Source organism: Myiozetetes cayanensis, unplaced genomic scaffold, assembly GCF_022539395.1.
Source record: "Myiozetetes cayanensis isolate MyiCay16 unplaced genomic scaffold, myiCay2020 scf1, whole genome shotgun sequence".
Taxonomy (NCBI): domain Eukaryota; kingdom Metazoa; phylum Chordata; class Aves; order Passeriformes; family Tyrannidae; genus Myiozetetes; species Myiozetetes cayanensis.
In genome coordinates this window covers 36613471-36639001 of record NW_026086604.1, presented here as the reverse complement: position 1 = coordinate 36639001, position 25531 = coordinate 36613471, and the positions used below count along the sequence as shown (strand labels likewise).

Here is a 25531-nt window from a genome sequence, read left to right as displayed (position 1 = left end):
AGGCAACAATGAAGACAGGAAACACAGTGTAAAATATCTAAATAAGCTCACTGCCTGTGACACTGAAATGTTTTAGAAGGAGAGCTCTGGGATACTTTAAACAAGATGTGCTTAATGGAAGAAATCTTCACTGGGAGGGTGGTGAGGCACTGGAACAGGTTGCCCAGGGAAGTTGTGGATGCCCCACCCTGGAAGTGTTCAAGGCCAGGCTGGATGGGACTCTCAACAACCTGATCTAGTGAAAGGTGTCCCTGCCCCTGGCAGAGGGGCTGGAATGAGATGATCTTTAAGGCCCCTTCCAACACAAGCCAGCTATAAGACATGTCAGTTGTAGAGTTTGGAGTCCCTGGTGGTCTAGTGGTAAAGGCGCGGCGCTATCACCGCGGAGACCGGGGTTCGATTCCCGGTCAGGGCCACTCCCGGTCAGGTGGGGCTCGTTAGCCCTTAAAGGCAACCCACCTACGTCCTAAGGACCTCGCTGCCACCGTCCAAGCTCGCTTGGCCCCGGCAGATGAACCTTAGGATTAAAGGGTGGGCTCAGTTCCGCGCACACTGTGTCTCACCTAAAAAATCCAATGCGCAGGCTGGAAGGTGTAAAGACCTTCCCCGGATCTTCGCTCGCGAAGACTGGCCATTATTGTAGAGTTTGAATTTAATTTGAAAACTGCCTGCAGGTTGCTGGGTCTGGCTGTGAGGGAGTTAACTGTTGTTGTAGCAGCTGGTGTGGTGCTGTGTTTGAGGCTTGTGACCAGGGCAGGGATGATAACACACCAGTGTGTTTGCTGTTGCTGAACATGTCAAGGCCTTTCCTGGTTCTCACTCTGTCCCCTGCCCCCAGTGAGCAGGCTCGGGGAGTCAGGAGGCTGAGAAGGAGCACAGCTGGGACTGCTGACCCAAACTGACCAAGGGAAAATCCCACCCCCTTTGACATTATGCTCAGCAATAATTCGGGGGGAAATTTTCCCAAGCAGTTGATGCTTGGAGACTGGACATGAGTCTGCTGGTGGGATCTGGGGAGGGATTACCTTTGTATCAATTTTTTAATCTTTTTTTCTCCTTCACTTAGTAAACCATCTTTTGCAATCCACAAGTTTTCCTGGCTTTTGCCCGTCTCATTCTCTTGCCCATCCTGCTGTGGGTGAGGGGGGAAACTAATGGCTCAGCTGCTGGTTGGGGTCAAGCCACCACAACAGCTCATAGGCATGTTCAGCTGAGACTTTAAAGCTCAGTGATCTCAAGTTAAATACCAGTTGTAATTTTCTTTCTTCTTCTGTTATGTTCCAGGCTTCAGCTATGAAATTTATGATTTAGGATTACTGAACTCCCCATAGTGGGCAGTAGCCCAAATCATAGAACTTCACCTTAGTATAGATATTACTTGTTCTAAGGTGGATTTGGGGAATCTATTCCTTCAGAACTGACCTGGATCCAGATTTGGTCTGGGAAGAGTGGTATCTTAATTATTTACTTGCTTGTCCATTTAAGGGAGATAATACTTCAAAAGATGTTTATAAGAGATCACACTAAGAAGAAAGGAAACACTTCAGAGGTTGGCAGTCTGCAATAAACAGTCTCATCTGCCAGTCCCTTCTTAGCATGTGTAGCTAATTGGAAGTTTTCCAGTTTGCAGGAGAAGCAGTAATGGGGGAAGGGTTGGAAACTTCAGTTGTGGATCTGAGCCACAGACCTGCTCTTCCTGGGATGACTGAAGTTTAGCAGTGGAAGCTCAGCTCTGCCTCTCACGAAAAGCCTTGTGTAGATTCCTGTTTCTCAAATTAATTTCTCAGTTATGGTAATCGAGAAAAACCATCACACCACTTCAGGCTCTAGTGGTGATCAAATTCATCCTGGGAGTAATTTTAATTGGACTGTTTGGCTACTAAATTATATGTCTCTGGAACCACTTTGGCAAGTATGCACTGGCAGTAATTGCTGACTTCATCTAACATTGGTATAATTCAGGCTCATGGGCACAGGGCTTGTGGCCTGCAGCAGTCAGCTCTGAGGGCCTTGCCTTAGCTGTGAAATCCTTGGAAAAATCCCAAACAAACATACGGAAATGCTGATCTCTGAACCCTAATCAGTTTTTACTTAGGATCAGATGAGTCAGCAGAGGCCAGTTCTATACCTAATCTGGCTTTAAAACTCCTTATTTACAGGTTGATCAGTGGGGTTTGGCCACCTAAAATCCTTACTAAAATCTGTCTAAAACTAAAAGTAAAAAACCAGAGACAAAACCATGTTGGGGGAACATGAGAAAACAATACTTATCTTTTTGTTATTGAACAGATAGCTGTAACTAAGGGGGAGATCTACTGGAAAAAACAAACACGTACATTTAGTGTTTTCCTTCCACCTATAGCATGTAGCAACCAGAAGGGAAAGAATAATCAAAAAGCTCTTTTTTAAGGCAAAAATTACCTAGCATTGGAGAGTAACTTATGGTTAAATGTATATACATAGATAAATTCGAGCTAAGCTGCAAAGAAATAGTGGTCTATATGTAGTTCTTGCACACATATGTTTTTTTAAAAAAACCCCAAACACAACATACTAACACAATAATGAGTTTAACTTGATTTCCCCCCCCTCTTTAAAAGCTATGGCTGCTTTAGGCAATGGAGAAGCTGGCTGATAGCTGTTTTGTGAGCATGCTTTACAGCAGAAAGTAAACCTCAGATGCACTCAAGAGCTATGCACGGCAGGCATCCATATTTAACCAACAGAAGGTTAAGTGTATGTCCTCTCTGAGGTAGTTTTAAGTTGAAACTGAGGGATCACATCTTCAGGGTCATTTTCCTCTGGTTTAGCTCAGCAGGAGGACCCCTAGTGACAAAGGACAATCCCCCAACACATTTTCAGGCAAGTGTAGAAAAATCACATTCTATCTTCTTTGCCTAGACACAGATATTTTTGGGAAATAAATAAACAGAGGTGAAGAAACTGTGCAGACACCAAACATTCTCCTGCAAGATTAAGACTGGTACCAGCAGGAATGCGTGACACGGCTTATTCTTTTGCCCCATGTGCCTTCCCCACACACTCTCCTTGATTACATAAACATTCAGTTATTTGCTAAACCAAGTGAGTGAGTGGTGCAGCTGAAATAAATATCAGTTTGGTTTAATACCACTGCCTTACTAAAAAGTGAGTTCACACTCCAGCATAATAAAAGATCAGGGGAGTGAGAGAACAGCCCCTAACCATAGGCCGTTTGTTTTGCCATGCCAAAGACAGAGCTGTGCTCTGGAATAGGCACTGGGTGTCAAACCCAAGGCAGGATATCTACAGACAGAGGACTGAGAGAACATAATTCAGAAGAATGCTTGTCCTGGACACACTGACAGGGCACCTCAACACCAGCAGTGGAGAAAACCAGCTGATCTTGGGTCATGCTCAGGCAACATCACCACTGTGAATGCTTATTGCTGTAATAAATCATTTAAATACTATTTCAAGTCTCTCACTTCAGAAGAGCTCCTCCCAGAAAATGATACACTGAAGTTCTCCAGAGAAAGTAATCCTTGTGCAACGCTGCTTTGTCCCTGGGTTAAGAGAGTAACACAGAATAAATCATGATAACCCAGGAGCTGTAGCTCTTTTAAATGCTGTATTTAAATTCTGTCTCAAAGGGGATTTGAGTTGAAAGTGGCTGAGAACACTAAACAAAACATGAAAATGCTGGATTGCTAAGAGAAGGATAGTAACACAAGTGATGAAAGGCAGTAGTGACAGAGCATAAAATAACTTAAGGCACAGGATTAGGGGAATACTTCTATCAACACATGCATCTGTAACTGTTCTCTGTTAGGCAATCAGTTTTACGTTTGTCTATCTTTCAGGCCAGTACATTAGTGCTATTTTTCAGTAGGAAAATGCAATATAGAATAAGTTCTTACTCTGCTCTATGCCTTTGCAAATAGCCACAGCTGAAGGCTATCTAGCAGACCAGACTGACCACTGCTCAGAACAGCAGCTGCCTGGGTGTTCTAAGCAGTATTTACAATCACATGCATCTTCGCCAGGAAGGAAAGTTGACTATAACACAGGAGGTACATGCATTATGTCATGAGACACAATACAAAGCTGCACACGTCCAAAAAGGCTTAAATTAAGAATCAAACGCTTCTTCTCTCAAACCAGTTCAAACAGCAAGCCATGATGCATTCCATGTAAAGCAAACAATGACTGCAAGTTAAGAGCTCTTTAATTACAGAAAAATAGGTCTTTAATTTAATTTCAGATATCATTTTAGACAAGCAATTTCAGTATTTCAGTCCGTGAAAAACAAATGCATATGCTATGGAAGTTAAGAGCTCTCAGTGAAGTCACCATAAAATAGAAAGTTGAACAAAGCTTCCTATCGGGTTGAACTTCAGTAACCATCATTGCACGCAGTTAAGTTCCTTTAAAAGGTTTGGTTTAAAATTAGAGTTCCTTTAAATGGCTGGAGGGAAAGGCACTTAGTATTGCAGTTTCCAGAACATGATTTGTTTGTCTTCCCCTCCTGTAATAACACTGTTGCACTGTTCATTCATCCACATGGCTGTTACAGCACCTGGGAAAAAAAACCCAAACAACAAACAAGTAAATCCAAATTCAAATGGGTGTGGTACTAAGGCAGACAAAATAGATCTTCTTAAGAGAGTTGATCTTTGTCTGATCATTAGTCTGGATTACAGTGACACCACATATGCTAAGAAGAATTTTAGTAGGCTTCTAGGTGGCTGCTCCTATTCACAGTAATGATCTCACACTCCATTGCCTCAGCTGACTTTGTGTACTAGAGGGACAACATCAGTTGCAGTGAGGAATGCAGGTGGCACACTAGGAAAAGAGTTCCTGCAGAAAGTGAGCTTTTTCGCTCAGCCATTAGGACTTCTCATGTTAAAGATATATTCAAATCTTGTACCATATGCCTAGAAGCCCACTTGCAAAGATTCCCCAGCTACGGAATGATCTCTGCACAGGTCAAGTTCCAGAGCACAAGCTTACAGTGGGAAAGTTTGAAACAACTGCTCTTAGTTAAATAGCCTTAAAAACCTTAACAAAATAAAAGCGAGAAGTTTTTCTCCTTCACACAGCTAATGGTTGCTAACATAGTAAGACTGTACAGATACATTTAATCAGCCTAGAAATCTCCGTCTAAAACTATTTCTCTAGTGAACTTTACTCAATTTGTTGTTAGACTGAGTCTGGACAGACTGTGACAAAAGGCACAATACAGTCTATACAATGCTTCGAGGGCTATGAGGTAGAAAAATGTTGACTTTTGAGATGTGTGAATTAGAAAAATTGAATGTAATTTCCCTTTGGCCAGTATTGTAAACAGCAATATTCCTCCACTGTTATTAGATTTCCTAAGAGGTTCACATGGACCTACTTTTAATTCTGGTGTTCCAGGTGACTATAACATCCGGAACAGCCCACTGGCTGAGCAGATGGTTCTCAGAATTTTACAGTTATTACTCAATTAATATTCAATTAACAGAGCTGAAAAACAGGAATCTTCCATTAATTTTGAGAATAGGAATAGTTCAGGCATACCTGCATGTCCTTTGATTCTTTCAGTAACTTTTCCTCCAAGAAGGTCCCAAATCAGTAATTCACCAGACTGAGCTCCCGATAAGATGGTGTTTCCATCCCATTTGAAGCACCTGCAAGTAAGTCCGAAGTCAGTTCATGTCAAGCTTTTGTATAACAAGAGCCAAACATTTCCAAACTAAGTCAAAAAAGAATTGAAAACAGAGGTACAATACCAAAGGAAACTCTACCCTTTAACACAGTCTTTCTGGAAACATTATTCCCGAATCATTTTAAATGGTCGTTACCCAGACTGGCTTCTCTGACTGCCCTAGATCCAGCCAGACCTTCTCCCCACAGAAGGCTGAAACATACTTCTATAACAGAAGAAGACCTAGTCAGCTACATATAGGTATGATATCCCAGTACTCTCATGAGCCACCATTTTCACTTCTGCCACTTCATATTCCTGAAACAATCACTTTGTGGAAAAAAATTATCAGTCCTTAATTGTAACAGCCAATCTTGCCTTAGGATTGTTGAAAGAAAAAAAAAAAATTAAAAAAATAAATCAGTAATAGTGACAGATATGATTTAAATAAGAGAACTGTCTCCTTCCTAGACATCTCCATAGCTCAGTTGCTGGAAGAGCTGGCTAGCTATAGCTGTCATAATTTTTTATGGACCTTAATGTTGTTGTTGAAAAAAAACCCCAAATAATTATTTACTTAGATATTTGTTTGGGTTTTTTTCCCAGTTTGGAAAGCTTGATCATAATGCACACAACATGCCAGAACATCAGACTTTGCACTCTAAAAAGTAATCCACTAAAATAAAGTTGCTGGCACTAGTGCTCTTTCCACTCTGCTATCACCAACCATCTCCACAGTTAGCTAAGTTGGCTTTGCAGCTTTCTAACATGCACGTTCTCAGCATTACCTCTGTGGCTCATCAGTGGTTACAGAAGATATAAGCATTCCAGTTTGTACATCTATTACTTTAAAACAACAGTCCTCTCCTGTGCTGAGTAGATGTCTGCTGTCTGTACAAAAGAAGAAAGCAAACAAATATTAAAAAAAAGCATCTTTAGATATTCAGTTCTTGTTACCAAAGCAGTCTGCGATACAGTGTGTTGGATGTGACGTTGCCTGACCTACTTGTCTATAAATAATTTACTGGAAATTACTTGCTGAGCAAGCAATGATGAACGAGATTGGTTTAGAGTCTAGACCACTGGTCTACAGCCTAGCACAGCCTCGTGCACAATTAAACTGTTTATAATGGAGACGCGTGGCAATCCAAAACATCTCACCATCCCGCTTACAGTAGCGATTCCAGTAACGTGGGTATATTGCATGGTATCAGGAATAAGATTCCCTTCGAAATTCCCAAAGGTGCGTATTAAAAGCTGAAATCCAACGTACCAGGACTAAAAGCAGCATCAAATACCGTCCCAGAATGACATGGCAACTGGTGTAACACTGTTGCTGTAGTAACATCCCAAACACTAATGGTACCGTCTTTGGTTCCAGATGCCAGCATGGTATTTGCAGCATTAAGGTCGATTGTATTTACCTAGAAAGTTAAACATTCCAAGATTTTCCTATTCTTTCATGTGAGCCATCTTGAGACAGTTTTTAAACATACACAGAACCAAGCCCATCATCCCTTAGATGATATTTACAAAAAACTTTTAGTTTAATTCTGCAACATTCTTAATTAGGTACAATTATGAAAAATCCAGACCATAAAAAGTAAAAAATAGGTTGTTTTGATGATATCTTAAAATGCTTGTGGTTTGCAGAATCAGAAATGCTAGGTGACATTTCAGATTATTTTTAGTTCCCATATTCTCTATTTAAATGTAAGACTTTACCATTAAGGGTAAAATTCTTTACTTTTAAAAAACTTCCTACCCATCAGTTCTCTTCAGTACAGTTCTTAAATGTTACCAGAACTGTTTCAGTATTTGCTTACATTGTGACATGTTAAAAAACTGTTAAGAAGGTTTAGAATACAGTAATTCTAAATATCTTAGTAGATTGATGTTAGAGGCTATAAACAAAGTGTGCAGTTACACATTGGTGATTCACTGCACACAATGTGTTTATATATTTATAGTGAAATTCACTAAGATACTTTATAGTATGGTGAACAACTCAGAGGAATTTTTTCGTTTGCTTGCCTTACATGTAGCAATCAAAATATCTGAAAAAGATTAGTCTGCTTCCAAAACCAAAGAAGCAAACAAAAAAACCCACCCCAGACCTTCCCTGCCCTCATAGGGAAATACAAGCTGAGGAAGGCAAGTTAAGAAACCTCTGTTTATACAGAAAAATTTCAACCTCTGTTGCTTCAGTCCCCCAAAGAAAACCTTTCAACTCAGGAAGCAGAGGACACTAGTATAGGACACATCAGACAGAGAAAACCCCAAAATTAAACAAGAAGTCCCTATACATATTTCCCAAAACATAACTGCATAGCCCCCTAACCCAATCCTTGTGCTTTACCACATGATTTTGATTCTAACCGAGCAATTAATTTTCTTATTCTAAGATAGAATATCAACATACTTACACTAACATCATGCTCTAACTCCGCAAGCAGTTCAAAGTGGTGCTTTTTATTGCTCAAGGTCTCTCCAGGAACACAGTGCCACACCTACAACACAGATAGTTAGGTTTGCTCAAGGAAGTGTTAGAATAACCCCTGAGGAGTCTCTTCTGAACTCTCAGGATACAAGGAGGACTGATTGTGCTCACTGTGGGCCTTGCCTACATGGCAGAATACAGCAACAAATGGCACCTGAACTCATTTACCCTGAGCAGAGACACATACTAAACATGACTATGCTGATCCCAGATATCCTACAGGAGCCCACCAGTGCATGGGTGTATCACTGCACTGAATGTGTACTTACCAAAAAGCCACACACAAGGAAAATTTGGAAAATTCTTTTCTGTCTCTAATTCCAAATTATCTTTCCACCTAACCGTAGGCATGCTCTTTAGAATTAGCAAGTTTCTGGTCCCCTTAGCCAAAGAACATTAACTACAAAACTATTAAACATTTTAGAAGCCTACTCAACTCAGGAAAAAGAACCACCAGTCAAAGTCAGAAAACATTCCAGTTCCTCCAGCAAATACACAATTTGCCTCCAAAACTGCCTGTTTAGAGTAAGTTAGAATGAATGGATTTTCTTGAAAAGCAATACTTTATCTTTGAAACAGCTGAGATAAAGCTAAATGAAGACTATATTCTAGAAATAAACTTACTCTGATACTAGCTAAGTTATTACTCTAGTACAGCAGGTATATCCACCCCAAAGCATTTGGCCAGCTGAATTTTATAAAGTGGTAGCTATAAATAAATAAGGAAGTGTAACAAACCCATCTACAAACCTTCACAGTGGAATCCCAGGATGCAGAATATAGACGCCCATCACGCCAACAGATCTTACTGACTGCATCATCATGTCCCATTAGGATGTCTTGCTGTCTTCCAAATGCAACTGAATAAAAATATCTAACAGAAAAAGGTTATAAAACCATTCCACCTTCATAAAACTTTTTTTTTTCTAAGTAAAGTAACTTTGTTTCTGTAGTTTCTAACAGACAGCTAATGGAAAAAAATAGAAAATAGACACTGTATTTTAACAATGAATTTCTGTATCATTATCTAAATCCACAAACATAACTATGAAGGCACCCCATGCAATTCAATCAAGTCAATAGGAAGTAAATACACACATATGATTGTCCCATGAAGAACTTATGACAGTGGTATCTCCTGGTAAGATTAGACAAGATGACAATGCCTGCAAGAAAAAGAAAGAAGTATGCTCAGTTTCTTACCCCACATCCAATAGCAGTGCACAAACACGCCTTTAGAGAACAAGAAGTGTTTTAATCTTTATAAACATAACATGCAGGTGTTATATGAACACTAATCAAAAAAACCCTTGGACTCTGGACACTGAACAGCAAGAATATTTAATTTCTGCTAAATAAATGTAGCACTGAAGTTCAGAAATACATGCTGAACTGATGGATCTTCTTTTCACATGCTGGTATTTCAAGGACATGGTATGCAATTCCTCATACAGGAAAAACTGAGTCAGCTCTTCATCTTGTAAGCTGCTATCAATTCTGTATGCAAGCAACTAACAGAAACTAAAAATGAAGGTTTCTTTTGACGTTTGCTGTCCTTCACAGCTACTTATCAGCCCAGCTCTTTCAGCGAATAAACGTAACTACCTAATTCCTAATATTCTCAAAAAGAAACATTATTTACAGACACCTGCTCAGTTACATTACCATCACTGGAAACAACAAGGAAAAAAAACAACAAAAACAAACCACCAATCAGACCAGTTCTTCTACTAGTCATATTTTAGATCTGTTTGAAAAACAGTAAGCTGCTGGACTGTAAAGACTGTTGCTTCTAGTATTGCTGCAACAGATCAGCACTAAAACTACAGAGAGAAGAAAAAAAGAGTACAAGAATAAAAAAATACAAGGCCTCCTCATGAAAAACAGACTTTTGGCTTAGGAGTCAGAGCTCCCTTCTTACACTGCCAAGAAATAACGTTCCTAAATCTCCCTTTGCAAAAGCATTAGGAATTGCTGTATCTAGATTCACTTGCTACTATGTCCCAGGGCAGGCCATAGGGTCTTGATCCTGCACCTTACTTGGTGACCAGTTAGAGCAAAAAAAAAAATCAAATTCAGAATGTCTTTCCAAGCTCTGTTTTAGGAGCAGGGGGAAAATGTTGTTCAGAGGTTGCTGAGATCACTGCTCATCAGGGAACCATGGCTCAAATTCACCCAGCACAGATTCCACTCCCTGTGCTTGGTTTTCCTCTCCCAGCTGACTGACAGCCTTCAAACACTTGAGTGCAGTGAGGCAATGCTGGATGTGAGCATGGGATGGGAGGAATCCAAGCTTTGTGATTCTGGTCCCAGTGGCAGTTCAGTGTTGCTCAGGAAGACTCGTCTCTGCTCACACCAGACCAGCTTTGTCTACCACAAGCCCTTCCCCTGGACAGCAGGCCAGCTCAGAACAGAGCTAGTGCAGAAGTAAAGTGCATCCCCTTGTTTGCAGAACGTGCTCTGTCTCTCTGGTGGCCTGACAGAGTTTCAATTCACTCTGCTAAATTATTCACACACAGCACAATTGAGTAGGCAGAGGAAAGAAAAGAGGCATTGATGTATGCTAAGAGCCATCTCTCTGAGCATCTTTCAGAAGATTCCCAGTGATCTTGTTTTTATTTTGACAGCAACTTACCATGTTTGAAAAGGACACACTTCTCTGGATAGTTTTTGATTCTTTGGAAAACATCTTCAAAGTTGAATCTGGGGAGAATGGATAGAATAGAAGATAAAATGACTATTATAAAGGATAGTAATTTTGCTCTTGCTTGAATATTCAAATACCTTACTATGAAAAGCAAATACAGGTTTCTCATAGTCTGAGAAACTCCTTTGAAGCTTGTGATGTGGGCCTGGGCCTACCCTGTTTTGAATCAGTTACATGTCCATTAAAATCTAGGAGAACTCTGGTGTCTAAATGGAGAAATTCTATTATTATCTGCTATTACCAACATTATCTTCCCAAGTCTAGATAATATTGAAATCCTTGAGTCAAAGTCATATGAAAGTTAACAAATTCATATACTTGAGCTACTTAAATACAGGAAATATGTATTTAAATTTCATGCCATTTTGTTCAATAACAAACCTGCATTTGGTAAATACCTCTGCAATAATACTTACCTTGGGATGTAGTGAAAACAGAAGACCCATTGCAAGGGACTGCTATTCCAGTAATTGCCCTGTTTAATACAAATAAGCTTGTAGGTGACTTCATAGGTTTTAAAACTTAACTACCATACTATAAACAGACTACTGTTGAAATTTGTTATTTGATCTCTGTAAGAACTAAGACATTCAAGGAGATTAAAGGCACTGCAGTGGTGTGTTATCTCTCCTAGAGACAAAAATATACCTTGATACAATAAGTGAAACACTAGTATAGGACCCCCATAGTGGGCTATCAGAAAGTGTGCTAACAATCTGGCAGCAGAAGCCCTTTTTCAACTACAGATATTACCTTGTTTTATGAGTGTTATAATATTTTCCTAGATTGGGTTGCAATCACCAAGAAAGTAGCTGGAATCAAGGTAGCAAGAAATCCTCCTAGTAGTCTGGTCACTAGGACAAGGGATGGGGCCAAAGAAAAATCTGTTCTTTGATAATACCTAATAATGAACAATGTCAGTTATATTTCAAAGTCCACCTGAAGTGGCCCTGCTGACTCTTGACTCCCTAAGAATCCATCAGAACAGTAGTTTGGTACCTGGATTAACTGAAAACCTATAGCTGGAGACTTGGCAAACTGCTCACACAGCAGCAGCTTGAGGTGTACAGTAGCTGAAGTTAAGTGTTTAACCTTTCAAATCAGATGGGATGAAGAAGTTAGGTCCTCCTGGGGTTATAAAAAAAATAAATTGAAGTCTTTATCTGACTGCTGCTATCAGTTTTAGAGAAGAGAAATCAGTATCTGCTTCAGGTACTAAAATGATAATGAACTTAGCTCTAGCTCTGCATAAGGAGCAACAACAACAACAACAAAAATCAAGCTGACAAATACCTTTTCTGGATTGATAATCCACCATATACTCAAACTCATCTTGTGTAATCAAATCAATCAGCCATCTCACAAAGAAAAGTATTTACCTGAAACCTTAACCCATCATTCAAACTAACACACAGATCCCTCACCCCAATTAAATGGAAGAATTTTGACTGAAAAGAATAGTACCTACTCTTTGTGAATTTTATATTGCTTATCTAATTTTAATTTGGCAATATTGTTCCAGGCAAGTGTTATACTTTCTTCTGTCAAATCTTCAAATGATTCTTCATTTGGAGAAACTGCAATAAAATGCAACAACAAAGTTTCATCACAAACAGAAAATAAAGACAGATTTCAAATACATAAGTAGCTGAAGTTGCAGACATAAATATGAAAGTAATGAAATAATGCAGAGCTCCAGGAATAAGACCTTTAGGCTAATGGAGAGAGTGACAAGATGAGTAACTTTTTCCAAATCTCTTCCTTAATTTGCATAGGCTTACTCAGTCAAAAATAGGATTTTTCTCTCCAAACCAGGGCTTTTAAACTGCAGACTTTACAGAACATAATTCCAAAATGGAAAACAAACAAAATAGAAAAAACAAAAACTATGCTAAGATGTTTTGGTATCCTTTGAAATGCCAAGAGCTTTCCAAAAGGAAAAATACTAGAAAAGCAATTTATGGCTACAACAAAGCATATGCTTTTGTTTTTCTATTGCCCTCTGTTATGAATGTCACAACTTCATTTCACTGCACTGTTACAAAAGTTAAGGAGTGGAAAAATCCAACAAGATTGAGATAATTAGGTGTCAATTACTATAAAAAGGTTCAACCCAGGAGGAACTGTTCACCTGTGAATTAATGACTTAGGCAGCATACCACCACATGTATTTAACACATATGACCATTATCACCACACATAACTTTCAAAGCCACTCTTGCCATCTGGATGCTACAGGTTGCCACACTAAGTAGCACTCATCTTCACTCCTCTGCTTAAAAATGAAGACAACCAAATGGTAGGTGAAATGAAGACAACCAAATGACAAAAACCTCTCCAAGTGATACCTGGGCTGAAGATTCAGTCCAATTTATAGTTAGATCTCTGTACATATGATGACAATAGCATCTTAGTTTCAGAGAAGTGGTGTAAATTCTGCCTTGAACAGAAGTCTGTGAAGGCATTACATATCCTTTTCTTAAAGTTATTTAATCAGCTTTGTCCCTACAGTATTTAGGGGTGAAAAAAAAAGAGTACCTGCCTTACATATTTTCATTCAGGTCATGGAAAAGGGAAAAATTCAGATACTTAATTTAAGTTATTGGGGTTTACTTTGATCAAGCCAAATGATCACCCCAAAGAACATCCCTGTTAAAAACCTGAACAAATCTTTCCACCATCTAGAATGCCTGCAGACACTGTCACTGAAACTGTTGTCGTATCAGCTTGAATTTGAAATGTTGTGAAAGACCAGGGATTATAGCCCTCCCACAGCTTCAGAAGCAGAGGCTGAACAGTCCCATAGGAGACCACTGGAACAGAAGGCAAAATGCAGGAGAAAGCAGGACAACACCTTTTCAAATTTGAAACTGGTCTCGTCTGTTTTTCTTTACCATTTAGTTCACGGACTTATTTTGAGTTGGCTTACAGGGAATGGAACCAAGAGAGTTGTATAATGAGATCCTGGGGGAGAAAGACAAGAACTACTCAAAGTTACAAATCCTTTACATCATCAGTTTATCTGTTAAACATTTACCTGGAGACTCAGCTAAGGAAACACTGTGACTCGATGTTCGAGACAAGCTTTTCAACCTCGGTATTATCCTTTGAGGATGAGGGGTTGTAAACAACTGCTTTGGCGTCTGTCCAAACTCCAAGATTTGTGTCAGGAGAGCTACTTTTTCATTGGGGTCCATAATACTTTATAAAAGAAGATATATAATTAAGGCAAGAAAGGGAGTATTTTTTTTCCCCTCCCCTTCCCTGAAAGCATGGGCCTGCATGTGCACTTACTACAGCACTATAGGCCATCACAAATTCTAACAGAACTGATCTATCACAGATTTGACAGACAGTCATATGATAGCTGCATCATTTTGTTTATGTACAATGACAATATGCTCATCAATTGAAAAAATGAAGCAATTTCACAAAAGCTGGACTGAAGTAATGTTCAAGTAACAATCTTCCAAGGCATGCCAAAACTGAGAACATGATGCTGGTTCTCTGCATATTTGGGAGCACGAAACAGAAGAACTACACTGTTCATGTACAGAGCCCTTTTACAGCTGGCAGAGAACTTGCAGAGATACTGAGAAACTCAGCTAACTGCTTTAACAAAAACATTCAGATTCTTGATAATTACCTGTTTAAATCCACTCCTCCTTCATAAGTTAATGGGTGAAACACTGGAAAAAAAAGTTTATTTGTACAATGTAGGTATACAAGGCTCATTCTATTGGTCTTGCTATAAAACAAAGCTTTCTTTTTTACTCATCTTGGCTATATTCAAGTAACTAAGCTATTTCAGAAGGCTATAGACTTTGAGGTCTTTCTTACATTTTAATCCTGTTTTTATAACCTGAAAGAAGTTTAGGATTTCTAGGAGACTCTTGGAAAGTTTCAAAAGAAATCAGTCCTTCCATAAAGGAAGGATGACTCATTTAAGCTTCATTAAATACCTTCCCCCAGTTAATGCAGAAATAAATAACAGTTGCATAACTGGATCTCTGGTTAGTTTTTAGACAAGTAAGAAAAAGTAATAAAGAATGATCAGAACAGTCTGTGTATTCACCTTTTCATTTGCCATGATGTGAACTACTTTGGGGCCTCTGCATAAGAACATTTACTTTGACATAAGTTCATTTATACATATATATTATCCACAGACCCCTTCTGTCTCTTATCTACTCAAGTGTCTGCAATTCATTATGCTAATAAAATCCATACCGCAGCAGAAGCGGCATATTAGGCATAAAAATACTCTCATTTGAGAGATAAAAATAGAGGTGCCATAACTGATATGCTGATTTACCGTATTTAAGGCCTCTGATACATTGTGATTGACGCTTACAGTCACAGCATGACTGGCTGCCAAACCCTGAAATTCTAAAATAAAGCCAAGTCATGCTTTAAGGACATGTGGGAAAGTACATTAAAAATAAATCAACAACAACAACTAAAAAAACCCACCCCAAACCAAAACTACCCCCCAAACACACCCCATCACAAACCAAGCTACACTATCCTACCCTGGAAGCAAATACTGACTACCAAATGAGGAGTTGCTTATTCCTTCCCTCTCCACTACTGTAGTAAGGTTTTCTTCCTAAACTTTTCCTGTCTTGTTAAGTGCAAACTATCTCAACATTGTCTGTTACTTATAATCCTTCAAAAGGATCAGAGCTTCTGGAATAAACACCCTAAAAATCTGATCTGCTAGTCTTCCATTACAAAGAAGACATTTCCTTATTGTCTGGTAACATACACAGCAAAATATGAGGCTGCTGAATAAGTTAATAATTGATATTACTATTAGGTTTAGATAAATACTTCAACACAGCTCGTTTGTAAGCACCCACAGTGCTTACACATGTTCATGACACATGTTCAGAATAAGATTGCAAACAGTGAAACTTCCCACAAGCAGAGTAGTATATAGGTAGACAAGGACAAACACACAAATCCTTCTTTCGTGCTCCAAAGAGCTGTAGCCCATTAGCCCATTCTTTCCCTTGCTAGTTCTCTCAGGAGGACGGGAAATATTGCATTGAGATTCTTATACTGCAATTGAAGTGGGGGAAAGTTAAAAGACAAGTTTACGTGGAGACCCTGCAGACTCCCATTTTTAATAGGGAAACACTAACTCCATCCTATAGTGCCACACCATGCTGTGTGAGCAATTTACAGCAATGCTACAGAATTTTCTTGCCTACCACCTTAAGTACATCCTTAAAGATACAAATCACCATGAAGGCAATGTTACCAGATAAGTCATTATTTCCAGTACTGAACAACTGCATTTCCTTTAGGCATCAAGCATTCAAAGCACTTTGTTATGAAAGCTCAAAACAAAACAAGCATTAGGATATGTTGTTATTTACCATTCCTGCCTAATTGAAGCATCCCTTTTTTTTGCTGTTTCCATAAAGTGCTTATTTACCATTGTGAGCTGCAACTGCTTCACTTCCTTTCTGCTTGTAGCCAAATATTATGTCAATCCATTCATGAAGATGTTCTGATACATACTGACTTTCTAAAGCCTCTTGGCTCTTCTGAAGAAAGTCATCAGGACCTGGCAAAAGAAGGGTTAATTAAAGGAGAAGATAACCCACTCAGTACTGGTATCCATCTCTATTCCTCCTCCTTCTTCAAAAGCCAATCAAACACCCCCCCACAAAACCTCAAACTTTTTATAAAAATTAAAAGCAACTATTAATCATGTCAATGTTTTAAAGAAAGAATTACTTTAGAAGAAACCATAATGCACATTTTTAAGGAAGAACCACCATTCCAGGAACCCAGATAATCCTGAATTAAGGTACATGATACAAGAAGTTTGACTATTATTACCTGATGCCCAAGGTGGAAGCTCTACATCTTCAACTATCTTTCCACCCTGCCTTTTTCCTAAGTCCAACTTCAAACTGTTTACTAGAAAACTAGGATCATTTTCATAAAATTCTGGAATCAACTGGAAGTTAAACAAACAAACGAAGCAAGGTTTGAGATTACCTTAGTTCCAATCACTTAAATAGAATACACTTAGTATAAAGAAAGTTACCAAAGTTCAAAGTTCGTATGTCAAATCCTAAAGTTGAGCATTAATTTTTCAAGTTTTACCTACAAGGCAGTTCTGTGAGCTAAATTGCTAAATTCACAGTGGTATACATATTTTAACATGTAATGTGTGACATAAAACCATAATATCTACGAGTATCTTCAGAACTCTTATTGCATAGCTATCTTTTCATTTTCAGTACATCAAGTAAGAATAAAGACAAAAATCTAGAATAAAACTAGAATTAGGACAGAAGTTGCAGAGGTTAATTATTTAAATACCATCATAGCTAACCATTAACTATAGACTTTTTTAATCACTGTATTAAATAATGTTTCTTTGAGAAAGGAGTTTAACTGTGCTCACAATCTGACAGTTCATTACTCTCAACATATTATACAAGTTATAGTTTCTAAAGGCTCAAAAATGCTAAGATACTACTTCTAGAGTTTAACTTTTCTAGATGCAGTGTTGCAATACAGCCAAGACTTTACAAGATTCCAGGAGACAACACATAAAATTATATCTTTGCAGTCTTAAACCACTCTGGTAATTCCCATTTATTTCCAGTAACATTCACAGTGATATTTCTGCTAAATTAAAAGCCAGAAAGCAGACACAGGCAATCAATCATGGAATTACAGAATTGATACAGGATTAAAACAGTTAATAAAGCATTCATAAAATGTAATCGTCAGCTTTAAAATAAAACCCCTCAAAAAAAAACCAAAAAAAAAAAAAGGAAACAAACCCACACAACTGAAAACCACAAACAACAAAATAAAAAACCACCAAACACACCCCAAAAAAACTCTCAGATCAACAGGAGATAAGAAAGCATAGCACAGATAACAAGAAACACTTGAATAATTTTCCAGCCATTTACCTCTTTGAAATCTGTTGCACCATCCAAACAGTTTTTCCAGGTTTCTGCAATACTAGATAATACAAAAAGTAAGAAATTATTTTTAAGGCTTTTCACTCCCCATTGGTGCATATTTGAAAACAAAACCAGACTAGCTACAGACAAAATGTAAACGAACCTATTGAACATTCTGTCAGCGTGATCAAACTTTCCATTCTGCAGGCAGAGCATGTATTCTGGAGCTAAGGAGAAAAAACAAAACCATCAGCTCCAAGCCTTGTATGCTTTGGAGGTAACTGTGTGCTCAGAGAGCATGTAAAAGCTGTCTTACCAACTCTAACAAGATAAAATAAAACATAACCCGGAGATGAATAATGGCTTCCATACATGAACTTAGGCTCTGGCATTTCCTGATAACGTGTCTGCAACATAAGAAGAAAGAAATGTCTGTTTAAAATCAGCATTCCTGCTTTCCCTCAATACTAAACACACATACATTTTTTTTTAAAGGCACAGATTAGGACCCTCAATTATTTTTCTAACGATAGATAAAACAAACCCTTAAGTTCTAATAATCATGCAGTTTTAATCAGAGCAAATCGATACAGTAACACAGTTGTTAAAACTGATCATCCAGAACTATCAGATATTCAGGATTTTCTCCTCTCTCACTTTCACATGTAACTGCAATGACTCAATTTCCAAGGTGTGCAAATAGACTTCCTTTTTGTCTTTCACATCAAGTTTAGTGAGAGTATGGAAGAACATACTGACTCCATTCAACCTGGAAGATTCCTTCTTGTCTGAAGCTCCTATGTGTTACCCTAAAACCTATCATAATCTAAACAGAATGACTTTTACTGCAGTAAGTATGAGGCAGATAACAGCTTGAGAAAAGTCAGATTTTAGAAATTAAACTTAATCTACTATTACTGGAAGCATAATATTGATCATGTTCTTACCTTCCACAACCTTACGAAGCTGTATGATTTTGAAACATCTTTTTATCAATATAATGCAGTTATTCTGTCAATATTTTTTTCTAATGCTTTATTAAGAACTAATAAAGGTTCCAGCACATTAAATGTAGTTAATGTTCTGTAAATTATTTTGGCATAATAACCTTTCCATAGGAGACAATGATTTTATATAGTGAAATAAGACCCAAGAAACTGAGGACCTTCTAAGTCTGTCTGCATTTGACAGTTTATGAAAAGAAAGCCTACCTACTTTGAGAAATGGAAAAACCTGGTGCACTATTATCTGCATAAGGAATTTTCAAGTTGGTGCTCTGATCTCCATGGCAGATTTCCACCCTTTGAAGTACTCCCTCAAATTCAGCATTTTTCTTAATGGAAATGACCTTAAGATTTCTACCACTTTTTCATGGTTTTTCTTTTTTTTTTTTTAAATGTATTTTACATGATGCATTTAAATCCATTGGTCTTGAAGTTTCATATATATGCTTATGGTATCTCAGTGCTTACCATACACATACTTAAATGAATGTGGGGATATTATTTTAAAAGCAAGGGAAAACATTCAAAAGCATAACATATGAAATAGTAGTACGAGAGAGGAAATGGATTCTAATAATTTTACATTAGTACCGAAAAAACCAATACTAATGAAATTAAGCCGAAAATAAATGCAGTATCATTATAAGAATGTTTGCTTCTGATTAGGTTTATAGTTAGCTTTAGATATCTACGTATTTCCCAAACCTTGCTGGACAAAGCTTCTTTTATTGTCAATAGGTACAAGGCCAAGAATGTGCAGCACATAAATGCCAAGATATACATACCAGGAGCCTATCCAGCCTTTCCTTATTCAGGGCACCAACCGGTTTACTAAGGTCGCGAAATGTTTCGGGCTTTGTCAGATCTAAAAATAAAAAATTTTATAAACTAAGTAGACATTCATGTACTCTAATCAATATTTAAAAACAAAAGAAAAAAACCCACCCAAATAGCAACAAAAAAAAAAAAAAACCCAAAAGAAGATAGAAGCCTTTTAGTAATTTCTCTCTCCCTACTAACTGCAAAATCATTAAGTCTTATTGTAAATGGCTACTCATTTTCTTCCTTCCAAGTAGACAATCTCATAATTTCTTGCTTAAGAACTAGTAGTTAATGTATGAGACACTTACTACAATTAATATTACCTAGGCAAGGTCTTGCTACCTGAGGCACAAAAGCAGCTGGTATCAGCTTCTTCCTACTCATTAACTATTCTGTCCTGCAGTCAAGTCCCACCACTGAAGTGTTTGGGCAGATGCTGATAAATACCATGAGATACCCCTATTCTATTTCTTGTAGAAGGACACAATCCTCAAAAGGACCAACTTCCCACACAAACTGCACTAAGAATCCTTAATAAAGGAGCCTATTTAGACACAAGCCTTGTCAGACTCTTCCATTCAGCTTGTAGTGTTAAGAATTATAAAAGAATACCTGGGTTCTCTACACATTTCAGTGCATCAAAGTTGTTCCATAAAAAGTAATTTTACTGGTTCTTTTCCATTTTTTTAGAATCACAGAAAGGCTCTGAATGCTCAGTACTGCTGATTTGCAAAGCAACCAAGGAGATGTTTAGTAAGTAGTCTGTATGTGAGGAGTGCAATATTTAACAGAAAAAGGTGAGGTATTTTGTCTCCCTAAACCAGAGGGGAAGGTTAAGTCCACAAGAAAACATCCAAGATCACCCATGCTGGCTTCATTTTGATGTAACATGAACTTCATGCAGTGTAAAAGCCCCCCACACACACACACATTTCAGGCTGGGCACAAGGCAGTAACATGACTTTTTCACACACATACCTAGTACTGCACTAGAGTAGTCTGCTATGATCCAAGGAAATACAGGATACTGGGAGAGATCGTTGCAGCTTCTATCAGCCAGATTGTTGAGATGAAGAAGGTACTGGTAATTTGATATATGTCCTCGCTGCCATTGCAACATATAACTTTCAGCTGTATGCTCTGCAATATGATTCTCTAAAATAAAACAAAACATTAAGAGTTGTGAGGTTTGGAGTTCCACCCCCAAATTATACTGTGATTAACATTATGCAAGATCCTATAAAATAATTAAGGGCACAGTTGTTTAATAGAACAAGTCAGAATCAATTGGTAACTTCATGTTTCAATAGGTACCATATTTCTCACTTTAACATCTTTTCAAATGCACCTAAACTGCATTCAACCAAGAAAAAAAATAAAGGAGTGCTGAAACTAAACAAAAAGAATGGATGAACATTTATGAAGTTACAGAAAAATGTTTCCAGACCATGAACAAGGCTCTTGGCAATCTGGCAACCTTTAAGATTTCAAATTTCTACAATCAGTTCTGCTAGAGTGAAGAAAAAATTAAATATATTTTCTTACTGATCAACTAAGGACACCCACTAACAATGATGTGTGGAAAGAAGTCATATATGTACATGAACAAGATTCAATTTCAGAACCAGTGAAATGCAGACTAGAGGAAAAGAAAACTTGACCCCCACTTACGAAAGTAGGAATTATGCAGCTGGAGCTTCTGTTTGAATTATAGGCAGAGGCTCAAGAAATTCAAGCTGCATTATTCTCTGCTTAATAGCTGTAATATCAAGGTATGCTGCTGGACAACTAGGTTATTTATTTGTTTTAAAATTGTTCCTTCCTTTGATTCAGTTAACAGTACCTTGGTAAATGCCTGAAATGAAGCACTGCAACCATGGTACAATGGCAAGAAAAGAATTTGGATTAGATCACATCAGGCCTCTATTTTAGCTTAACATAGGCTGGAAACACATATTCCAACCCTCTATACACCTTAGTACTTTAAATTCTACAAGTAAAAAGTGTTAGCATCTTCAAAGAGAGGATCTTCTGCTGTCAGAGAAAGATACTGAGGTGCTACAAACACCCCTAGGTAAAAGGCTTTTTTTATTTCTAAGCTCTAACAACGTCATCATCATCATCTTCATCAGCACCTTGAAATTTCACTTTTGAAAGTTTTCCAGAAAATAAAGTCTGAAGCAGAGTAACAGCATGCAGTTATTTCAATAACAGAAAATAATGTCAGAATCTATTTCCTTTCCAAAGAAAAACTTTAAACGCTAAAATAATTCTCAGTGAAAGTAATCCCTTTGTGACCTTTCCACCTTGCTTTATGAAGTGGGGAAAATGTCAACTGATATTTAGGCAAATTCATTAAAACAGAACTAGAGCTCTGGTACAAAAACAAAATAGCACAAAGTTTATATAAACATTTTCAATATTGGCAGTAAATATGAGTTTCAGTTGAAGTAGCATTACAGGAAAACTATTAGCTTTTTTTCTCCTTTTTTTTTCAGGACACGTGTTTTTTAGAAAGTTTCTGTTCACCATCTGCAAAAGACATGCATCACTCTCTAAGAATTAATGAATACAAGATTTAACAGAAATAAGAATTTAACTATTTCAGGATGGTAATTTTCATCAACTACCATTAAAACAGAAAAGTTCAAAATGTGTGGACTGGAAATTCACCAATTGCAGGAAGTTTCTCAATAGAATTTTTACTTGGACTAAACTGAGTGCCAGGGCGATCTATACACAAGTCAGTGTATATTCTTTCAGCAAAACACTGTTTAGCTGAGTGGATCTTATTTTCCTCCTGCTTTGAAGAGAGTGTTTTGAGGGTATTTTAGTTTCATTTGTTTGTTTGGATTTTTTTGGTGGGTGTGTGTTAAACGATAGTGCATATCAAGTTGCAAATTAAAAGAATTAGTTAATGCCATATCAGATTTCATACTCAGCTCTTCAAACACATATGAATAGATGCAATTTCACAACCTTCATTCTGATCTTTGTTTACTTCTATTACAATTTTTTACAGCTTCTGTTTATTCTTCTTATTCTTCCCACAAATCAACAGACCAAAACCCAGCCAAATTTCCATTCACAAGGTACTACACATGACAGGAATAAATAAATACTGCAAACCTATATATGTTGCAATAAGGAAATAGACCTCATCTCGATCTTGATAGTTGTAGAATTTCAAGTAGATGTCAGAACAGAGATCGTTTTCTGTGCAAAATACTTCGAGGCCCTTAAAAGTTAACAGGGGGAAAAACATAAATGAGAGCAAGTACTGACAAGCTGTAAGACTCACGTTTTTTTAACAGAATATTCCAGTTATTAATATCTAAATCTTCAGAATCTATACTGGGGAGCAGTTTTTCCCACAAAGTAAAATATTTTAACTTTTTTATTTTTAATCATAAAAGTGTTCAGTTTACACTCAGCTGAGCAAATAGCTTTACAGCTGTCCATAGATTGGCTCTACCTAGATTAATTGAGCATAGGCAATATACTTTTTTGCCTAACCGAATGAAGTGATGCAAAAGAATTAAATGTCTATTTGATTTAAATGTGTTTCCAAACAAAACATTTTCTAGAAGACTAAAATTTCAGTGCAAACACTGAAAGCATACAACTGAGGTTCCACTGCAGCACTCTCACCGTCTCTCAGTCATGTACAGTGGGACTCATCACTCCACATTAGCCTCTATATGAAGCAGTGACCAAAATCCCTCAGTGAATCAATCCAGAGAGAAAATACACCATGAGAGAGAAATTAATTCTAACCCAAGATAGGTGTTTGAGATAAATGGAATGAATTGCTCCCTGGTCATACTCCCTTCTCCCTTTTCTCTATACTGACTGCTTATGAAAGAAATTTTTCATCCTTGTCAGAGTTCACTCTTTCTGTTTTCATCTTTTTGACAACATAAAGAAATACAACACTTAAAAACCAGAAGGGATCATTGAGTGCTGTTCACTACTTAGTCCAGAGCTCTTAAAAACGCAGGGCTTTTACCTAACAGTGCACACATTTTCAGCAGGTCATTTTAAGAAACAATAGATACAGTAAGACATGAAAATAAAATAAATATTTGATCTTACCAGTGGCATTAGCCCATGCCTTCTTTTATAGATGCGGCGCACATTTTGCAGTGTTATTTGTACTACCGGTTTCTGTGGGGGATGAGGGAGGGGAAAGAAAAGATGGAGACATTCCAGCAGGTTTATGTTCTTCTACCTTACCCTCTCCAGACAATCTGAAGTTTTTGCTGACTATAAATACTAGCAACATGAAAACAATATCCATCCATGTCATTTTAGCGGTGGAATAGCGATGCTAAGCAGTCACATTAAAAAGAGGAAGCCTATCTTTGCTGTTGTTTTTTGCCTGAGCAGCAAAGCAGTTTAAGAATAAATAAACCACAGTGTATTATCACCCGAGTCTGTCACCAGTTACAATGCTCATGCAAGAGAGAAGCAGCACACAAGAAACGATATTAAAAGTAAGGAAGCCATTGGGATGCTGGGAAAACTGTGCCAATGGTGCCACCTGGCGGCTGGAAAAAAATGGCCCTGTCATCTTCCACTGCGAGGCATTTTCCTTGCCTGGACACACTTCTAGCATGTCATAGAATCATAAAAGAGTTTGTGGTGGAACAGACCTTTAAAGGACATCTAGTTCAACCCCTCTGCAATGCTCAGGGACATCTTTAACTAGATCAGGTTGCTCAGAGCCCAGTCACACCTGACCTTAATGTTTCCAGGAATGGGGCATCCATCTGGGCAACGCGTGTGCCAGTGTTTTACCATCCTCATTGTAAAAAACTTCTTTTCTATTTAGTCTGAATCTAGTCTCTTAGTTTAAAACTATTACTCCTTGTTCTATTGCAACAGGCCCTGCTAAAAAACCTGTTCCCCAAATTCCTCCTCCTTTGTTAAACATACTTCTCTAAGTCCCTTTTCCATTTTCAGTACTAGCCTCAGACTTTCCTTCCTCTTGTCACAGACATGATCTCTCTAGGTCAATGTTGCTTTCAGAGCAGTCAGAGTGTTTCCTTTCTTTTCTCTGTGCCTGGGTCTCCAGACTCCTCCTCTTAATCTTCTGCTTGTCTTTTCCTTGTCCTTAGGGCACTCAAGTTAGGCAGATTCCTTTCTTCCCTCCAGAGTACCCAGCAGATGAGAACACTAGAGGTGGGCTCAGGTCCCAAGCCCTGTGGAGGGTACCAGCAGCCCACCATTGGAATTAGAGGATGGGTCTTACTTGGTCCTTTATCCCTGGCCAGACTGTGCTCTACCAGCCTGTGGGACCAGTCATACCCAGATGGAGCAACACTAGGGCTGCTGATGCAAACTCACATGCTGACAAGCAAACTAGGGAAAAAATTAGCCTGAGAATAAAAATTTTCTGGTAATTGTGCTACTGCCACATCCGTACTGAAGGTGTTTCACAGAATCATAGCTAAGCCAGTAGCCTGCTAAAACTACCACTGCTATTTCTGTGACGAAATTCCAAAGTAGAAATCTATCTGCAGCAGGTACTCAGTTTTCCTCTAGAGAAAGAAATGACTAGTTTAAAAGAAAACCTAGCTAACATCTTCCAAAGTAAACTACACGTATATAAAGCTCTCACTAGGTAGGAACAGCATCACACAGTAAGATTTGGAAATTTATCTTAAACAAAGTGTTACAAAAAGTGATCTTCAAATATTAATAGAGAACGAACAAAGGACATTTTGTGCTTTGTCATTAGTAGGTAAGTTTTAAGCAAGTTAGCGCAGAATAAAGCCTCAGGAGAAGAGATACACCGAATGCAACAGAGCAGCACAGATCAAAGAAAACTACGGAGCTTCGGATTATAACTGAAAATAGTCTTCTTGGAGATGTGCTCTA

The 25531-nt window shown here is 38.0% G+C and overlaps 1 protein-coding gene across 1 annotated transcript in view; it reads right to left on the bottom strand.

Moving 5' to 3' along the window:
- Window positions 1–77: 77 nt before the first annotated feature.
- Window positions 78–25531, bottom strand: part of NSMAF (neutral sphingomyelinase activation associated factor) — a 43110-nt gene continuing 17656 nt past the window's right edge. The window contains exons 11-31 of the mRNA XM_050328943.1: window positions 23744–23815; window positions 22778–22886; window positions 20627–20803; window positions 19612–19691; window positions 18139–18229; window positions 17986–18049; window positions 17829–17880; window positions 16735–16855; window positions 16325–16456; window positions 14528–14570; window positions 13919–14082; window positions 12350–12458; window positions 11298–11356; window positions 10810–10877; window positions 9273–9340; window positions 8925–9048; window positions 8101–8184; window positions 6948–7098; window positions 6463–6565; window positions 5548–5657; window positions 78–4558 (exon numbers count right to left, since the gene is read on the bottom strand). Of these exons, the coding sequence (XP_050184900.1) occupies window positions 4464–4558; window positions 5548–5657; window positions 6463–6565; window positions 6948–7098; window positions 8101–8184; window positions 8925–9048; window positions 9273–9340; window positions 10810–10877; window positions 11298–11356; window positions 12350–12458; window positions 13919–14082; window positions 14528–14570; window positions 16325–16456; window positions 16735–16855; window positions 17829–17880; window positions 17986–18049; window positions 18139–18229; window positions 19612–19691; window positions 20627–20803; window positions 22778–22886; window positions 23744–23815 (2076 nt within the window). The 3' untranslated portion in view covers window positions 78–4463. The remainder of the gene's footprint in view (window positions 4559–5547; window positions 5658–6462; window positions 6566–6947; window positions 7099–8100; window positions 8185–8924; window positions 9049–9272; window positions 9341–10809; window positions 10878–11297; window positions 11357–12349; window positions 12459–13918; window positions 14083–14527; window positions 14571–16324; window positions 16457–16734; window positions 16856–17828; window positions 17881–17985; window positions 18050–18138; window positions 18230–19611; window positions 19692–20626; window positions 20804–22777; window positions 22887–23743; window positions 23816–25531) is intronic.